The 15,535-nt window shown below is 36.4% G+C and overlaps 1 protein-coding gene across 2 annotated transcripts in view; it reads right to left on the bottom strand.

The window, feature by feature from the left end:
* LOC131166245 (lanosterol synthase-like) overlaps positions 1-15,535 on the bottom strand; it is a 114,409-nt gene that overhangs the window by 161 nt on the left and 98,713 nt on the right. For both annotated transcript variants that reach the window (XM_058124596.1, XM_058124597.1), the window contains exons 8-16: positions 7,674-7,928; positions 7,414-7,536; positions 7,164-7,262; positions 1,412-1,468; positions 1,257-1,303; positions 983-1,126; positions 642-819; positions 476-556; positions 79-162 (exon numbers count right to left, since the gene is read on the bottom strand). In XM_058124596.1, the coding sequence (XP_057980579.1) occupies positions 79-162; positions 476-556; positions 642-819; positions 983-1,126; positions 1,257-1,303; positions 1,412-1,468; positions 7,164-7,262; positions 7,414-7,536; positions 7,674-7,928 (1,068 nt within the window). The remainder of the gene's footprint in view (positions 1-78; positions 163-475; positions 557-641; positions 820-982; positions 1,127-1,256; positions 1,304-1,411; positions 1,469-7,163; positions 7,263-7,413; positions 7,537-7,673; positions 7,929-15,535) is intronic.

Below are 15,535 nucleotides of genomic sequence, written 5' to 3'. Positions count from 1 at the left end.
AATTAATCATGAAATCATATTGATTTGAACTGGATCTTCTCGACCCCTTTTATATCTTTCTGATGTTGATCAATTTACCTGTTGTGGAAAATCTCCATTGTCCATTTGGGAATTAATCAACACCTTTGCCGCACGATGCAATGGGGTTGGATCTCTCTCGGCCTACTCCATTATAGTGCATGTTTTAAAATTTATAAGTTCTGCTCTTGATTAACGGGGAGGCATGTAATGTGATGGATATCAACTATTATTAATTATATATCATAGGTTTAATATACACAAACCCTTGAATTTTGACCGAATTGCACTTGATCAACTGCACTCGAGGGAATACAAATCATGTTCAAGCATACTATCACAATTTAAAATTCAGGTTGGGAAGTGCAATGGAGGCAAACTTCAAAAATCTGTGGAGTAACTTTACCCGATATTATATATCTTAATTCCCACAAGTTGTCAATCGAAGGGTATATACCTGGCCAGATGCAATAAGAGCCAACATGGCCCACGATGTGTTTACAAGATGCGCTTTGTTTCCTTCCAAATTTGTGTACACCTGCAGCTCGCCATAGCACAATACACGTTTTTTCTTTAGTAAGTTCTTTATAGATTAATTTATTGGTGTAGTGTAGTGTAGGTACCTTGTTTTGGGAGGAGAGGTAGCTCTCGCCCCATCCACCACAGGGAAGCTGCTTGGACAGTAGGAAATGGCAGGCTCTTCTGATGCTGCAGCTGCTCTGGTAGGTGCTGCCCCCACCCACCAACCCCTTTATTCCAAACCACGTTCCGTATGTGTAGCACACTCCCCACGAACCATACCTGCTTAATCAATTAATTTCATATCATATACCCAACAGCTGATCTCATTAATACGCACATACAACTCCTATACTGGATATATATTATAAGCAGAATTCAAGTGGAGGGGAGAGAGACAGAGAGAGAGAGATTAAGAAAAAAAAAAAAGAAATTAAGTACGTACCAGGAGCCATCAGGTGATTGTATGGTTTGAATGAAGTTCATTGCTTCTGCAATGCAGGTCTGGACTTCTTTCTCCCGATATCCCTTGTTAAGTTTTTCAAATTCTGCGAGGCCCCGGATTGCTGCCGACGTGCATTCCACGTACCTACGTACATATATCTGATAAATATAAAACGCTAGCTTGCTGTTACTAATAATTGAAAATCATGAATGCAAAGCAACGAAGATTTTGATAATTTTGACGGAGAGAATTAATGAATGTGTGTTGACGTTACTGATAGTCTATCATTGCGTCTCCGAATGATTCAGTTGGATTCAGCATCTGCAATTGAATTATTTCAATGCATGCATCCGTCAAAAATGAATAATATCAGAGAGAGAGAGAGAGAGAGAGAGATTAATTTAATGAATATATCATATTGATCTATACCTCGAGCCAGGCATAAGATCTTGTAAGCTCGTACGAGGCAAAGCCTCCATTGCTGTTCTGAAGTAATTAAGATCCAAGTGTAAATACATGTTAGACATATACGTAGATTAATTAAGATTTCATATTAATAATTGCTTAATCAATTCTTTTTCTGGTTCAAATTCATTAATAACTTCTTTAATTTGAAACTCTAATATGTACAATTATTATCCTTTGAAATTTGGGGAGGTAAAAAAAAAATGATATTCGTTATTCTCAAGTACGAATATTATATTACTGTATTAATCTTAGCAACAACAGAGTAGTAAGCTGGAGTTTTGTTGGCAGTAACAAAACAAAAGCAACAACAAGCAGTTAGCCATTTAGGTTGTTACAGTTATATTTTAGCTATTAAGTTGTTAGTTTAGTTATTAGATTGTTGAGTTTCTGTTGTAATCTTGTTGTATATATATACTTTTGTAAGTTCTCGATTATGCAATAATAAATAAAAAGCAATACACTGCAATGCAATGTAAGAAAATGTTTTCATAAATTTTACATGGTATCAGAGCGTTCTTTCAATTTCTGAATTCTTGATTTCGAGCTTCTTCAAGATTTTCAATGGCTTCTACTATTGGTTCATCGCAGACAACATCTACTTCCAATTCTTTGCAATCTGTGTCTAATTCAAGCACAACAATGGCGGATGAATATGCTAACAATCCTTAGCGAATGAAAATCCAGGATTTGTTCTTACTTCTCAATCTCTTATAGGTCTAGAAAATTATATAAGTTGGGCTAGATTCATGTTCTTGGCCTTGAGTTCCAGGAACAAGTTTGGATTTGTGAATGACTCGATCACAAAACCAAATCCTTCTTCTCCATTATTCAATTCTTGGAGTCGCTACAATACTACAATTCTTTCTTGGCCAACAAATTCTCTGACTATGGAATTGAAAGCTAGTGTGATGTATATCAATAATGCAAAGGATTTGTGGTTTGATCTTAAGGATAGATTTTCACAAGGTAATACACCACGATTGTTTGAACTTGAGAAAGAAATCTCTCATCTTTCACAAGGTTCACTCTCGGTAAGTTCTTATTTTACAAAGTTTAAGACTTTATGGGATGAGTTTGTTAGCTATCAGCCTTTTACTGTCTGTTCTTGTGCTTGTATTTGTGGATCCAAAGCTTCTCAATTGGATGCCTAGCACAAGGAACATGTTTTCAGGTTCTTGATGGGCTTAAATGATAGTTATAGCAATCTTATTGGTCAAATATATATTGTTAATAGAACCATTTCCTTCATTGAGCAAAGTTTGCTCTTTGGTTCTGCAAGAAGAAAAGAGGAGAAACATTGGTCATGGCACCATAGGTTATAATCTTGAAGCAACTGCTGCTGCACGCGATGTTTGTTAACCAAAACAAAGGACAATTTCAGAATTTCAATGGTGGTAAAGGAGGAGGGCATTCTAAGAAAGAAAGGTCAATTTGTACCTGTTGTGGTCTAACATGTCATATAATTGATAAATGCTATAAGCTTCATGCTTATCCTCCAGGGTACAAACTTAAAGGAGGAAACAAAATTATGGCTAACCAAGTGACTGGTTGTTTTATAAATTTTGATTCTTTTACTATTTCTCAAGGCACTAATTCCCAAATAAATTGTTGTTTGCCTGGTTTTTTTGTCTCAAATTGGTCTTCAATCAGAAATCATGCCTCAGGCACAACAACCTTCATCAAATGATTTTGGTGGTTCTTTGCGGTCAAATTTTTCACAACAACAGCCTTCCATGCTGTGAAAATCCATGCTGGGAATGCCCAGCGTAGTTGTATATATTTTCACTCGATCAATATATTTACCCAATTGATAAAAAAATAAAAATAAAAAATCAGGATTTCATGGTTTGAAGTAGCCTTCCTTGGCACAATGTCCAATTACTTAGGCTCAATGTGAGCAGTTGCTTGCCTTTTTGAATTTTCATTAAACATCTAGATCAGGTTTTGGTACTCAAGCTTCTCATTAGGCTGCATCTGTCTCGGCACCTATTGCATCTTCTCAATCCTCTTTCAATGCTTGTAGCAGTTCTACTCCCTCTTATTCATCTAACTTTTTAGGTAACTCTTTTTGGTTTCAACCAAATCTATCTCATTCCATATTTTCTGCTCAATTTGTTCATACGCATGACTCTAAATCCAATGATTGGATCATTGATACTAGAGCCATTGACCATATGGTCCATTCTGTCTCTCAACTAACTTCTATTACTTCCATTGTACAAATTTATGTCTATTTTCCAAATGGGGAAAAGATTTTAGTCACACACATAGGCACGGTACAACTTTCTTTTACTCTCATCCTCACTAATGTTCTTTGTGTTCCTACCTTCAGTTTCAATTTGATTTCAGTTAGTAAACTTACCAAAAATCTTTATTGTTGCCTTATATTTCTTGGTAATTGTTGTTTCATTCAGGACCTTACTTTATGGAGCATGATTGGACTGGGTAAAGAACACAATGGGTTGTATTTGCTACAAGATTTTGCTGTGCATACTGCTCTTGCTGTCAATACTACTCATGCTGGTCATTCTTCTTCAGAGTTGTGGCATAATAGGCTAGATCATCCTTCTTATTCCAAGTTTTCTTTTCTTAAAGATGATCGTGGTGTAAATATTTCCAATAAACCAGAATGTTGTGATGTTTGTCATTTCTCTAAACAGAAAAAATTACCTTTCACTTGTAGTAGTAATGTTTCAAATAAGCCTTTTGAGCTAATACATTGTGATCTATGGGGTCCTTTTGCTACTTGTACTCTTGAAGGTTTTAGATATTTTTTATCAATTGTGGATGATTTCACTAGGTGTACTTGGGTTTATCTTGTTAAGCAAAAATTTGATACTCAGTTTCTTCTTCCTCAATTTGCCGCTTTGGTTAAAAATCAATTTAATGCCACAATTCAGACCATCAGGAGTGACAATGACACTGAATTTATTCTTAAATATTTCTTTCATAATAATTGGATTTTGCATTAGTTGAGTTGTGTTGATACTCCTAAAAAAAATGCAATTGTTGAGAGGAAGCATCAACATATACTCAATATTGCAAGAGCATTATTATTTCAATCCAAAGTGTCATTGAGCTACTAGGGTGATTGCATATTGATTGCCGTTTATTTACTCAACATGATTCCTTCCAAATCTTTAGGTAATAAGAGTCCTTTTGAGCTTCTTTTTAGTAAGCCTCCTTCTTACTCTCATTTAAAATGTTTTGGCTGTTTATGTTTTACTTCTACTCTCTCTCACAATAGGCACAAGTTTACTCCTAGGGCCAGAAAATGTGTGTTTCTGGGCGACCCTCATGGTATTAAAGGATATAAGCTTTTGGATATTAAAACTAATTTTGTTTTCATATCCAGAGATATTCAATTTTATGAACATATCTTTCCTTTTGAGAAATCTGTTAACCCTTCTATTTCTTATTTGGATAATTTTGTTTTTCCTCATTGTACTTTTGGATCTTATAATCTTAATTCTATTTTTTTTTTTTCCTTCCATTTCTCCACAATCTGCTGCTTCTCACTCCACTTTACCTACAGATTTTGAAAATCATAGATCTTCCATTGAACATGATTCTTCTAACCTTGATTCTGAAAATCCTAGTTCTTCAGCAAATATTCCTTTTAACCTTGATTCTACGGATACTCCATCCTCTCCTTTTATTATTTCTATTCCTTCTTTAAAAAGATCCATTATATCTCATCATCCTCCTTCTTACTTATTAGATTATTCGTGTAAGCTTGTAAGTAACAAACTTGCTCCTTGTTTACCATATGATGTTTCTGATGGTCTAAGCTACTCTCACCTTGGCCCCTCTTTTCATTCTTTTGTCATGGCTGTTAATTCTACAACCTCAGAACCTGCTTCCTTTCATCAAGCAATCCAATTTTCTAAGTGGAGAGAAGCCATGGACAAAGAGATTGCTGCTTTGGAACTCAATAACACATGGACTCTTACTACATCACCTCCTGGTAAATCTCCCATTGGTTGCAAATGGGTGTACATAATTAAGTATCATCCTAATGGTTCCATTAAAAGGTATAAGGCTCGTTTGGTTGCCAAGGGTTTCACTTAAAAACTTGGCTTAGATTACTCATAAACCTTTTCTTATGTTGCTAGGTCTGTTTCAGTGAGGATAGTGCTTGCTTTAGCTACTGTGAAAGGGTCGTATTTACATCAACTTGATGTTAATAATGCTTTTCTTCATAGGGAGTTAATTGAGGATGTATACATGTCTCTTCCACTAGGCTTTCACAGCAAGGGGGAGCATCTTGTTTGCAAATTGAATAAAAGTATTTATGGACTTAAGCAGGCTTCTAGGTAGTGGTTTGAGAAATTTTCTACCACAATTTTGCATATGGGAATTGTCTAATCAAAAGTCTGATTATTCATTGTTCACTCACACGTCTGGTTGTTCTTTCACAGTGCTATTGGTCCATGTAGATGATATTTTGATTACTGGTAACAATCCTACTTGTGTTGATAATTTGAAGCATGTTATTGATGCCAAATTTGGTTTGAAAGATCTAGGATCACTACGATATTTTGTAGGCCTTGAAGTAGCGAGAACTGATGAAGGAATTAGCTTAAATAAGAGAAAATATGCATTGGAAATTTTGAATGATACAAGTTTTATTGGCAGCAAACCTTTCAGATTTCCTATAGAACAAAACTTGCTATTGTCCAAGTATGAAGGCAAATCACTTCCTGATCTAGCTCAATATAAAAGGTTAATTGGTAGATTGTTATACTTAACTCTAACCAGACCAGATATTACCTATGTTGTGCATAGGTTAAGCCAATTTGTATCTCAACCTAGGGAACCTCATCAACTTGTAGCTAATAGAGTGCTTCAGTATATTAAAGGTTCACCAGGCAAAGGAATTTTCTTTTCAAGCAATTCAGAGCTACATATTAAGTCTTTTTGTGATGTAGATTGGGTTGGTTGCCCAGATACACGGAATCTTTAACTGGCTATGTTGTTTACTTAGGTGAATCATTGATATCTTGAAAATCAAAGAAGCAAGTAGTGGTTTCAAGGTCCTCAGCCATGTTATTTTATGACAATCAAGTAGGTTTATACATAGCTGCAAATCCTGTATTTCACGAGAGGACAAAACATATTGAAGTGGATTGTCACTTAGAGAGAAACAAGATTATGGAAGGCATAATAAAGACTCTTCATAATGCAACAAATTCTCAGGTAGCTGATATATTCACCAAGGCTTTAGGCTTCTCTTCTTTTTCAAGGCTATCAGAAAGGTTGGGATTGAAGGATATTTTTGCTTCAAGGCAAAATAAGTTAGCTTCTTCAATGCTAGTCACAAAGAATACAAATTGTAACTTGAGGGGGAGTGTTAATCTTAGCAATAGAAAAGCAACAGCAGCAGAGTAGTAAGTTGGAGTTCTGTTGGCAGTAACAAAACAAAAGCAACAACAGGTAATTAGCTGTTTGTTATAGTTACATTTTAGTTATCAATTTGTTAGTTTAGTTATTAGATTGTTGAGTTTTTGTTATAATCTTGTTGTATATATATATACCTTTGTAAGTTCTCGATTATGCAATAATAAAGAAAGAGCAATACATTGCAATGCAGGGTAAGAAAATGCTTTCATGAATTTTACATACTTGTTTTAATTAATTATCATTACTCATAATTAATTAAATAGCAGGAATATTATATATAAATATTGAGGATAAATAAATAATAATTAACCTGGAGAGAGAGAATGAAATCGACAGCGTCCAATATCTGATCAGAAGCTATTGGTTCTCCAACAACATCAGAGGGCATCTGCGATAGTAAGAGAGCTGCCTGCATGCATGCATATTACATCAATGAATTTATTATCTGCATGCATGCATGTATTGGAGGTACGTAGGTCGGTGCATATGCTTATACAAGAGAGAGATATATAATTATAAAGGGAAGGAAATGGAAAAGGGGGAGAGGTGGTGGGGGTGACCTTCAAAGCTTCAGCAGTGCAGTCAGAAACAGGCCAGCCGACATCAGGAGTGGAGAAAGACCATCCCCCCTTTGAAATGTGGCGGTACCAACTGCTCAGCTTCCCACTCGTGTTCTTCCTTAACTAATATATATATATATATAAATTCAAATTTATTATTCCATGCATCATCGATTCATCATATATATCATCCCATAATTAATATCCATGTTAATTATAATTAATTAATGCACATTAATTTTAGACGTAAATATAGGTACCTGTGAGTTCTTTATGAAATCATGTGATTTTTTTAGCATGGGAGCGAAGTACTCATGATGATGATGGAGGAGGTGGCGTTCGGCAGCAAGGACTGCTTGAACTGCAAAGCAAACATCCCATAACTGAGACCCATTGTATCCCTGCATTTTCATCCCATCTTCGGCTACCCACAGGTAATCTTTAATCCTATACAGGTGACGCTTAAATGCCTCCGATTTTGGATTCTCCACCCAGCAGCATACCATGTTTAGAACCTACGTACAAACATTCATTCATATTAACATATATCCACACAATTAATTAAACACATTCACACACATACACATATATACACGCACACCCAAATATGCTAGTGGTATATATGGCAGGAGATGCATGCCAACGCCTGGCCTGTTTTCAATTTTATTTTGTCAAGATGCCTCACTCTGGGAAGACTAAAGGGTTCGTTTAGTCATTAAAAATAGCTTTCATTTTTAATATGCTTTCTCTGAGCGGCATGTATTGATGCCCTACTAGATTTATTCACTCCACCATGAATGGAACTGATTGGAGTTTATATATGTTGGCGTGATTGTAGGTGTTATTATAGGAGTGAATTGTGGATCGACAGTAGGCATAATTGTAGGAGGAAATTATGAATTGGTAAATATCTATCTAATATAAATTCATTCATCTTGCAAGGGAAAAAAGAGTGCAGAAATATACAAAATTATCTTTTCCATTTTCTATCATGTATCAGAGCCATAGATCCGTGGCTCTTGACGACGATTTTTTAGTTTCCTTCTCCGGCGACGACGACTTCAGGTTCCCGTTCCGACTCATCATCCGAATCAATCGCGAGAAGTGGTGTTCTTCCTGATAACCCGTCTTATTCACTTGGATCCTTCGTTTTTTACTTCAGCAATTTCACCGTCGGCTTTTGTTTTCTGGCTTGCCTGGTAAAGCCTTCGTCTTTGGCCTCTTTTTCTGTTTCCCTACTGTAACAGGAAATCCTCCCTGCCGGCCGGCTCACGAACATCGCGCAATACCCCGACTTTGGACCTCAACTGTAGATCCTGGACGCTTATCACCACGTCTTTAGGCATAGATTCAGAAACTGGAATTACCAACCTAGCTCTAGCAGATCCTCGCCGCTGCCGCTGCACACTCTCGGCTGACTCAAGATGGACGCCATCATCTCCGTCTCCCACTCTGTAGTCATCAACAGCTGCGTCTCCTCTCCTCTACGGGTAGGTGAGGACAATCGTCATCTGCACCTCAGCTGTGTGACAATTGCCCATTACAAAAAAGAAAAAAAAATTGAACGCTTGGGATTTAAATAATATTCTTTTTTTATCTTCAAGTAACAAAACGCCATTTGAAGATTTGATTTTTTCTTGGTGGCTGTAAAATAAGAAACACAGCTGCTGTAGTAGTTTGAAACCCCCCTGTTGTTGCTGCTATTGTTGTTGAAACACAGGTGCTGTAGTAGTTTGAAACCCCACCCTGTTGCTGCAGCGATTGTTGTTGAAACACAGGTGCTGCAGTAGTTTGAAACCCCCCTATTGCTGCTACTATTATTGTTGAATGGAGGACACCAGTGACCTCGACAATTTTGGTGTTGTTTTGTTTAGTTCGCAGGGAGATGGTGGTAGTGATATTTGGATACTTGACTTTGGGACTACTAACTGCATGACGTTCGACCCTAATGATTTCTCACACACTTCTCCACCGCGACGCACAAATATTGCAAATGCCAATGGAGTTGTTTTTTCAGTCATCGGGGCTAGCACGGTGATTGTCACCTTCTCTCACATTATCTAATACTTTATTGCTTCCCTTTTTATCTCATAAGCTACTCTCTGTTAGCCAAGTAATAATAGACTTAAATTGTGTTGTGCTCATTTATCCTACTTTTTGTTTACTACAGGATATTCTCATAAAGGAGATCATTGGACGTGGTAGGGGGGGGGGGATTATACTACATGGATGATTTCAATGTGGGCTGAGCACATCATATGTGTCATTCAAATGGTATCAAGGAGAAACAGATTTGGCTTTTACATCGTCGATTAGGACATCCGTCATTTGGGTATATGCAATTTTTATTCCCTGATTTATTTTCACATATATCAACTGCTGATTTTAAGTGTGATACTTGCATTCTTGTTAAAAGTCATCGAGTTACTTATCCATTGAGCATGCATAAAAGTACCGTTCCATATGCTTTAATCCATTTTGATGTGTGTGGGGACCCTCTCCTATTTCTACTACATCTGGAATTCGCTAGTTTGTAATATTTGTTGATGATTGTACTCGCATGACTAGGCTATATTTGCTAAAACATTAAGATGACGTATTAAGTGTGTTCAAATCATTTCATGTCATGGTTCAGACTCAATTTTCAGCCAAGATATAGATTCTTCGATCTGATAATGGTCGTGAATAAGTTAACCGAGGATTCCTTGATTATTTCCAACACCATGGAATTATTCATGAAACTTCTTGCCCACAAACTCCTCAGCAAAATGGTGTTGCTGAACAAAAAAATCGACATATACTTGAAATTTCTCGTGCCCTCTTACTTGGTGCCCACGTACCCAACTGGCACTGGGGTGATGCAGTTGCTGTAGTCGTGCATCTCCTCAACTGTAAGCCATCTAAAGTTTTGGATTTTAAGACACCCCTACATGCTCTTTCAACTTATGTGTCCTTGCCTATAGTATTAATGATGCCTTCCCGGGTCTTTGGATGTGTAGTTTTTGTACATCTCCATAAGAACCAATGTAATAAACTTGATCCATGTGCTATTCGATGCCTTTTTTTAGGATATGTCGTACATAAAAAAGGATATCGGTGCTATGAACCAATCACCAAACGAACCTATGTAACTATGGATGTAACGTTCTAGGAATCCGACATGTTCTACTCTCCCTCGGTATCCCATTCTTCTCTTCAAAGGGAGATCCAAGTTGAAGAGTAGAATTGGTCAAGATTTGACTGGCTAGGGTTTGATGACATAAATACGGTAGTTAGTGGGTAACCTGATAAAACTCCAGATGAATCTCTGGAGGATGAAATAACTTTAAGAGCAACATCTACATCAACCCCACCTGTAGCTGAACAAGACTCCCCCCCCCCCCCCCCACTACTTTGTACCTGAAGAGCCATCTCCTGAGAATGTTCCTGAGGTAAACTCTCCCATTACACTTCCAACTAATAATGATATGGATATCTCTGCTGGTTATACCTTACCTTTCAAGTATAATCGTGGAAAGCCACCAAGTAGGTACTCTCCAAAAATTGAGGAACAGAGGTCAAGGTATCCAATTGCCAACTATGTATCTACAAAGAAACTATCTAAACCCCTTAAAAAATTTGCACATGAACTTTCCTCATGCCATATTCCCATTGATGTTCAGGAAGCTCTAATAGATCCTAAGTGGACCCAGGCTATAAAGGAAGAGATGGAGGCATTACTAAAGAACAAAACATGGGCTCTTGTGTCATTGCCTAAAGGGAAAAGGATGGTGAGGTGCAAATGGGTGTTCTCCATCAAACACAAGGTAGATGGATCTATTGAATGATGTAAAGAAAAACTGGTGGCAAAGGGCTATACACAAACATATGGCGTGGGTAATTAGGAAACGTTCTCACCAGTAGCGAAGTTGAATACAGTTAGAGTCTTGTTATCTCTAGCAACAAACCTCAAATGACCACTACACTAGTTTGATGTAAAGAATGCCTTTCTTCACGGTGATCTTGAGGAAGAAGTGTATATGATATTCCACCAGGCTATATGACAACCTCAACAACTAAGGTTGTGTGTAAATTACAACCTGTATGGACTAAAGCAATCACCACAAGCATGATTTGGGTGATTTAGCTTAGCAATGAAGAAATATGGTTTTCAATGAAGCAACTCAGACCATACACTCTTCCCGAAGCATCAACTAGGCAAGGTAACATCATTAATAATCTATGTAGATGATATGATCATTATAGGAGATGATCCAGAAGAAATAACAAGACTTCAAGAGCAATTGGTGACATAATTTGAGATGAAAAGTCTAGGAGGACTCAAATATTTTATGGGAATTGAAGTTGCTAGGTCTAAGCAAGACATATTTCTTTCCCAACAAAAATACATCCAAGATTTATTATCAGAAGTTGGGTTACTAGATTGTAAGCTCGCAGATACACCAATAATCCAGAATCACAAGCTTGGAGAATGCCCAGACCAAGTGCGAATAGATAAAGGAAGGTACCAGAGATTGGTAGGGAAACTTATTTATCTATCTCATACACGACCTGACATTGCTTATGCAGTAGGTGTAGTAAGCCAATTCATACATTGTCCAAGTGAGGATCATATGAATGCGTTGGTTCGAATTCTTCGATACCTAAAGTCCTCCCTTGGAAAAGGACTTATGCTTTCAAAAAACAACCACTTGAGGGTTGACGGTTATACATATTCTGATTGTGCAAGAAATATTTGAGATAGAAAATCCACCTTAGGCATTTTTTTTTTTACGTTTATTGGAGGGAACCTGGTTACGTGGAGAAGCAAGAAGCAAAAGGTGGTAGCATTATCAAGTGCCGAAGCTGAGTTTCATGGGATGACTAAGGGTTTGTGTGAACTTCTCTGGCTTCAAAGACTATTAACCGAAATTGGATTTACCCTAAACTACGAGATGGACTTATTCTGTGATAATAAGGTTCCTATTGACATTTCTCATAATCTAGTTCAGTATGATCGAACCAAACATGTAGAAGTAGATCGACACTTCATCAAACAAAATGTTGAGGCCAATGCAATTCAATTTCCATTCGTTAAGTCCGAAGACCAGTTGGCATATATACTTACAATAGTTGGGTGCAACAAGAGCTTCTACAACTCATTTGGAAAATTGGGCATTAGAGATATATATGCACCAACTTGAGGGGGAGTGTTGGCATGATTATAGGAGTGAATTGTGGATAGACAGTAGGCATAATTGTAGGAGGAAATTATGAATTGGTAAATATTTCTGTAATATAAATTGATTCATCTTGTAAGGAAAAAAAAAGTGCAAAAATATACGGAATTATTTTTTCCATTTTCTATCAATATATCACATATTTATGCATTTGATCCTAACTAATTCTTTGTCTTATTTGAAATATTTTTTGATGACTTTGAAATATTTAGTGTTGAATAGTTGATCTAATATTATTGTAGCGTGTTAATATGTTATTGATTGGGATGTTGATGAAGAGGATATAATGTACACTTTCACACACACAGACACACACACCAAGTTTGTAGGAAAGCAAGAAATAAATAATATGAAATATATGTACATTTGAAAAATCAGTAAAAATAGACATAAAAATAAAAAGGAAAAGGCTTGGGTTAGGCCAACCTGATTGCCTCGAGCAGGTCAAACTAGGTCGATCCTTTAGATTAAGCAAATTGTAGTAGGTTTAAGGAAGGCCAATACCCCATTTTCTCTTTCTCCTTCTCACAATGCCCCCAAAATTCAACCACCACGCTGCTTGCTACCAGCGTGACCTAGGTCACAGGACACCACCTGCTACCATTACCTATAATGCTGTCTCATGTCTAGTTTTTATAAAACCTATTGAAGTTGCCATGGTGATTGCTAAGGCTAGATGTAACTGTAACGTGGTGTAGGTGGATGATCAAAATATGTGGTGGTGTTCCACAAATGAACATGCATTAGGTTTGGGAATTAGAAAAAAAAAAATGGTGAATGATGGTGATGGCAAAGATGAAGATAGATGGTGATGACAAAGGATGTGATCCAAATGATGTGTGTATGGATGGTGGTATAATAAATATGGTTTTTCTCCTTTGACCTTTTATCACTCCACCTTTCTTGAGTGATTCTACTTATAAAAACAAATTTCCTAAGTTAGTCCTTTAGCTATATATTGTCGTGATGTTTGTTGCCTTATTCAAGCAACGACATATCAAGTACAATACGATTTATGCTCACTGGAATGTGTGAAAACCTAAAAATAGAGTGTGGAAAGAACTTATTGTGAAAATTTTAAACTATTTTATGGAACTGAAATTGCTCATATTCTTGTGCTTTGTTATGAATTAAAATTATTTCCCTAATTTCTTGAAAAATCAAAACAATTAGGCGATTGATGCACCTTGAATGGTCTAGTCAAAATAGGTATTCACAAGGGTGGGATATCTAAAAAGAGCTCTCAGGTAGTGTCACTTAGCGCCAAAACTTTAGTCATGCTCCAACTCCTTGATCCTCTTTCATTCCTAATATAACATAAAAAATAACAATACACTCCACATTGAACCCGACAATAACAAGATGAATAGGGTAAACTAACTAGAAGCAAAGATCAGGGCACCGTAATTATTTTCTTCAATAAATACCATTAATGAAAATATAACTCTCCATTATCTAAATAGTTAACCATTAATACTGAATTCAATAAGGGTATGCCTATAACGATTATAAAAGGAGTGCTCTAGGAAGAAGACATCTCATTCAATTCTTCTAGGTTCCCTCACTTAAGCATTGGAGTGATCCTTGTAGTACACCTTAGCTCTTCCAAGCCTCTCTTTCTTGATTCTTAGTAGGTGGTCGAGGTCGTGGTCGATCTAGTTAACCCAGGCAATTTTTTGCTACAATAATTGGCATCATTTGTGGGAATATTAGAAGGGTTGAACTAATAACAATTATGACCACCTCTCATAATTTTGATTTTTATCATCCTTTTGGAAATCACTCACGTTTATCAATTCAATTAATGCAAGCTAATGTCACTTTATCGGACAAACAATACTAATGGAGCAATTTCTAGTCTTCTAGAAAAGGATAGAAGAAATATTTGGAGTGCTTCTACAACAAAGAAAGATTATTCAAAACAACACCTAGGAATGCTTCCTTGATACCTCACCAAAAGGTAAATCATCAATGTGTCAAAAATTAACTTTGAAGATTTTAGATCCGTAAGGAAGAAACATGGGCTTGAGGATGCCAATAGTGTTGCCATTAATGAACTATGCTCGTATGCATTTGAGGATAAATTATTTTAAAAAAAATGATCGATCATCTTGAAAAAATTATTGAGGTCTGAAAAATCATTTTCTATTAGACGAGCTCAATATACTTTTTTTTTTTTTTAATAATATTACAAGTTATTCTCTTTTTGTTAATATTTGAATGCAGACAAGTAACAACTTGCAAAGATTGTAAGACTAATTCAATAGCCTAAAGAGGCTCACATTTTAGAAAAAACCCAAATGATGAGTGATTGCGCGTCAAAGATGCGTAATTAGGCGTTTAAATTCATGCATTGATGATTATAATTTAAATTAAATGCCTAATTATGTTCAATATTTTAACATTGCGCTTAATTTATAATATTTAGAGTTTATGCAATGATTTACTGATTTTTATATTTTATTATTGTAGGATAATTCTTGGAAATTAAAATTGAGCCGTGTGCGCTAAGTCTCATTAAAGCTCCATGTAGGAACCCAACCAAGTGAAGAAGCATGGAGTGAAGGCCGTGAGCTGGAGTCCGAATCAAGGTCATGTGCATGAAGCCGAATATCGAAGATCGGACCATGAGTCACATGCATGCAACTGACAAGCCATGCATGCCACATGATCCGAAGCCGTGCATTGAAGAGCCATAGTCGAGCCGAGAATCAAGTAAAGACATGTGAGAATTAAATGAAACACACCATGCAATATGTGAACATTAATTGAAATTACACGTCAAAGGTTTATGGGACATTTAAATGAGAATAAAAAGAATATATATATATATATATATATATTGTGGACTTCAAATTAAAGGGTTGGCCGTGTACATGCTGGACATGAAGAAAGCCATGTGG

Source organism: Malania oleifera, chromosome 10 (genome assembly GCF_029873635.1).
Source record: "Malania oleifera isolate guangnan ecotype guangnan chromosome 10, ASM2987363v1, whole genome shotgun sequence".
NCBI lineage: Eukaryota > Viridiplantae > Streptophyta > Magnoliopsida > Santalales > Ximeniaceae > Malania > Malania oleifera.
Note: the sequence above shows the minus strand (reverse complement) of the source record. Positions and strands in the feature narration are given on the sequence as shown.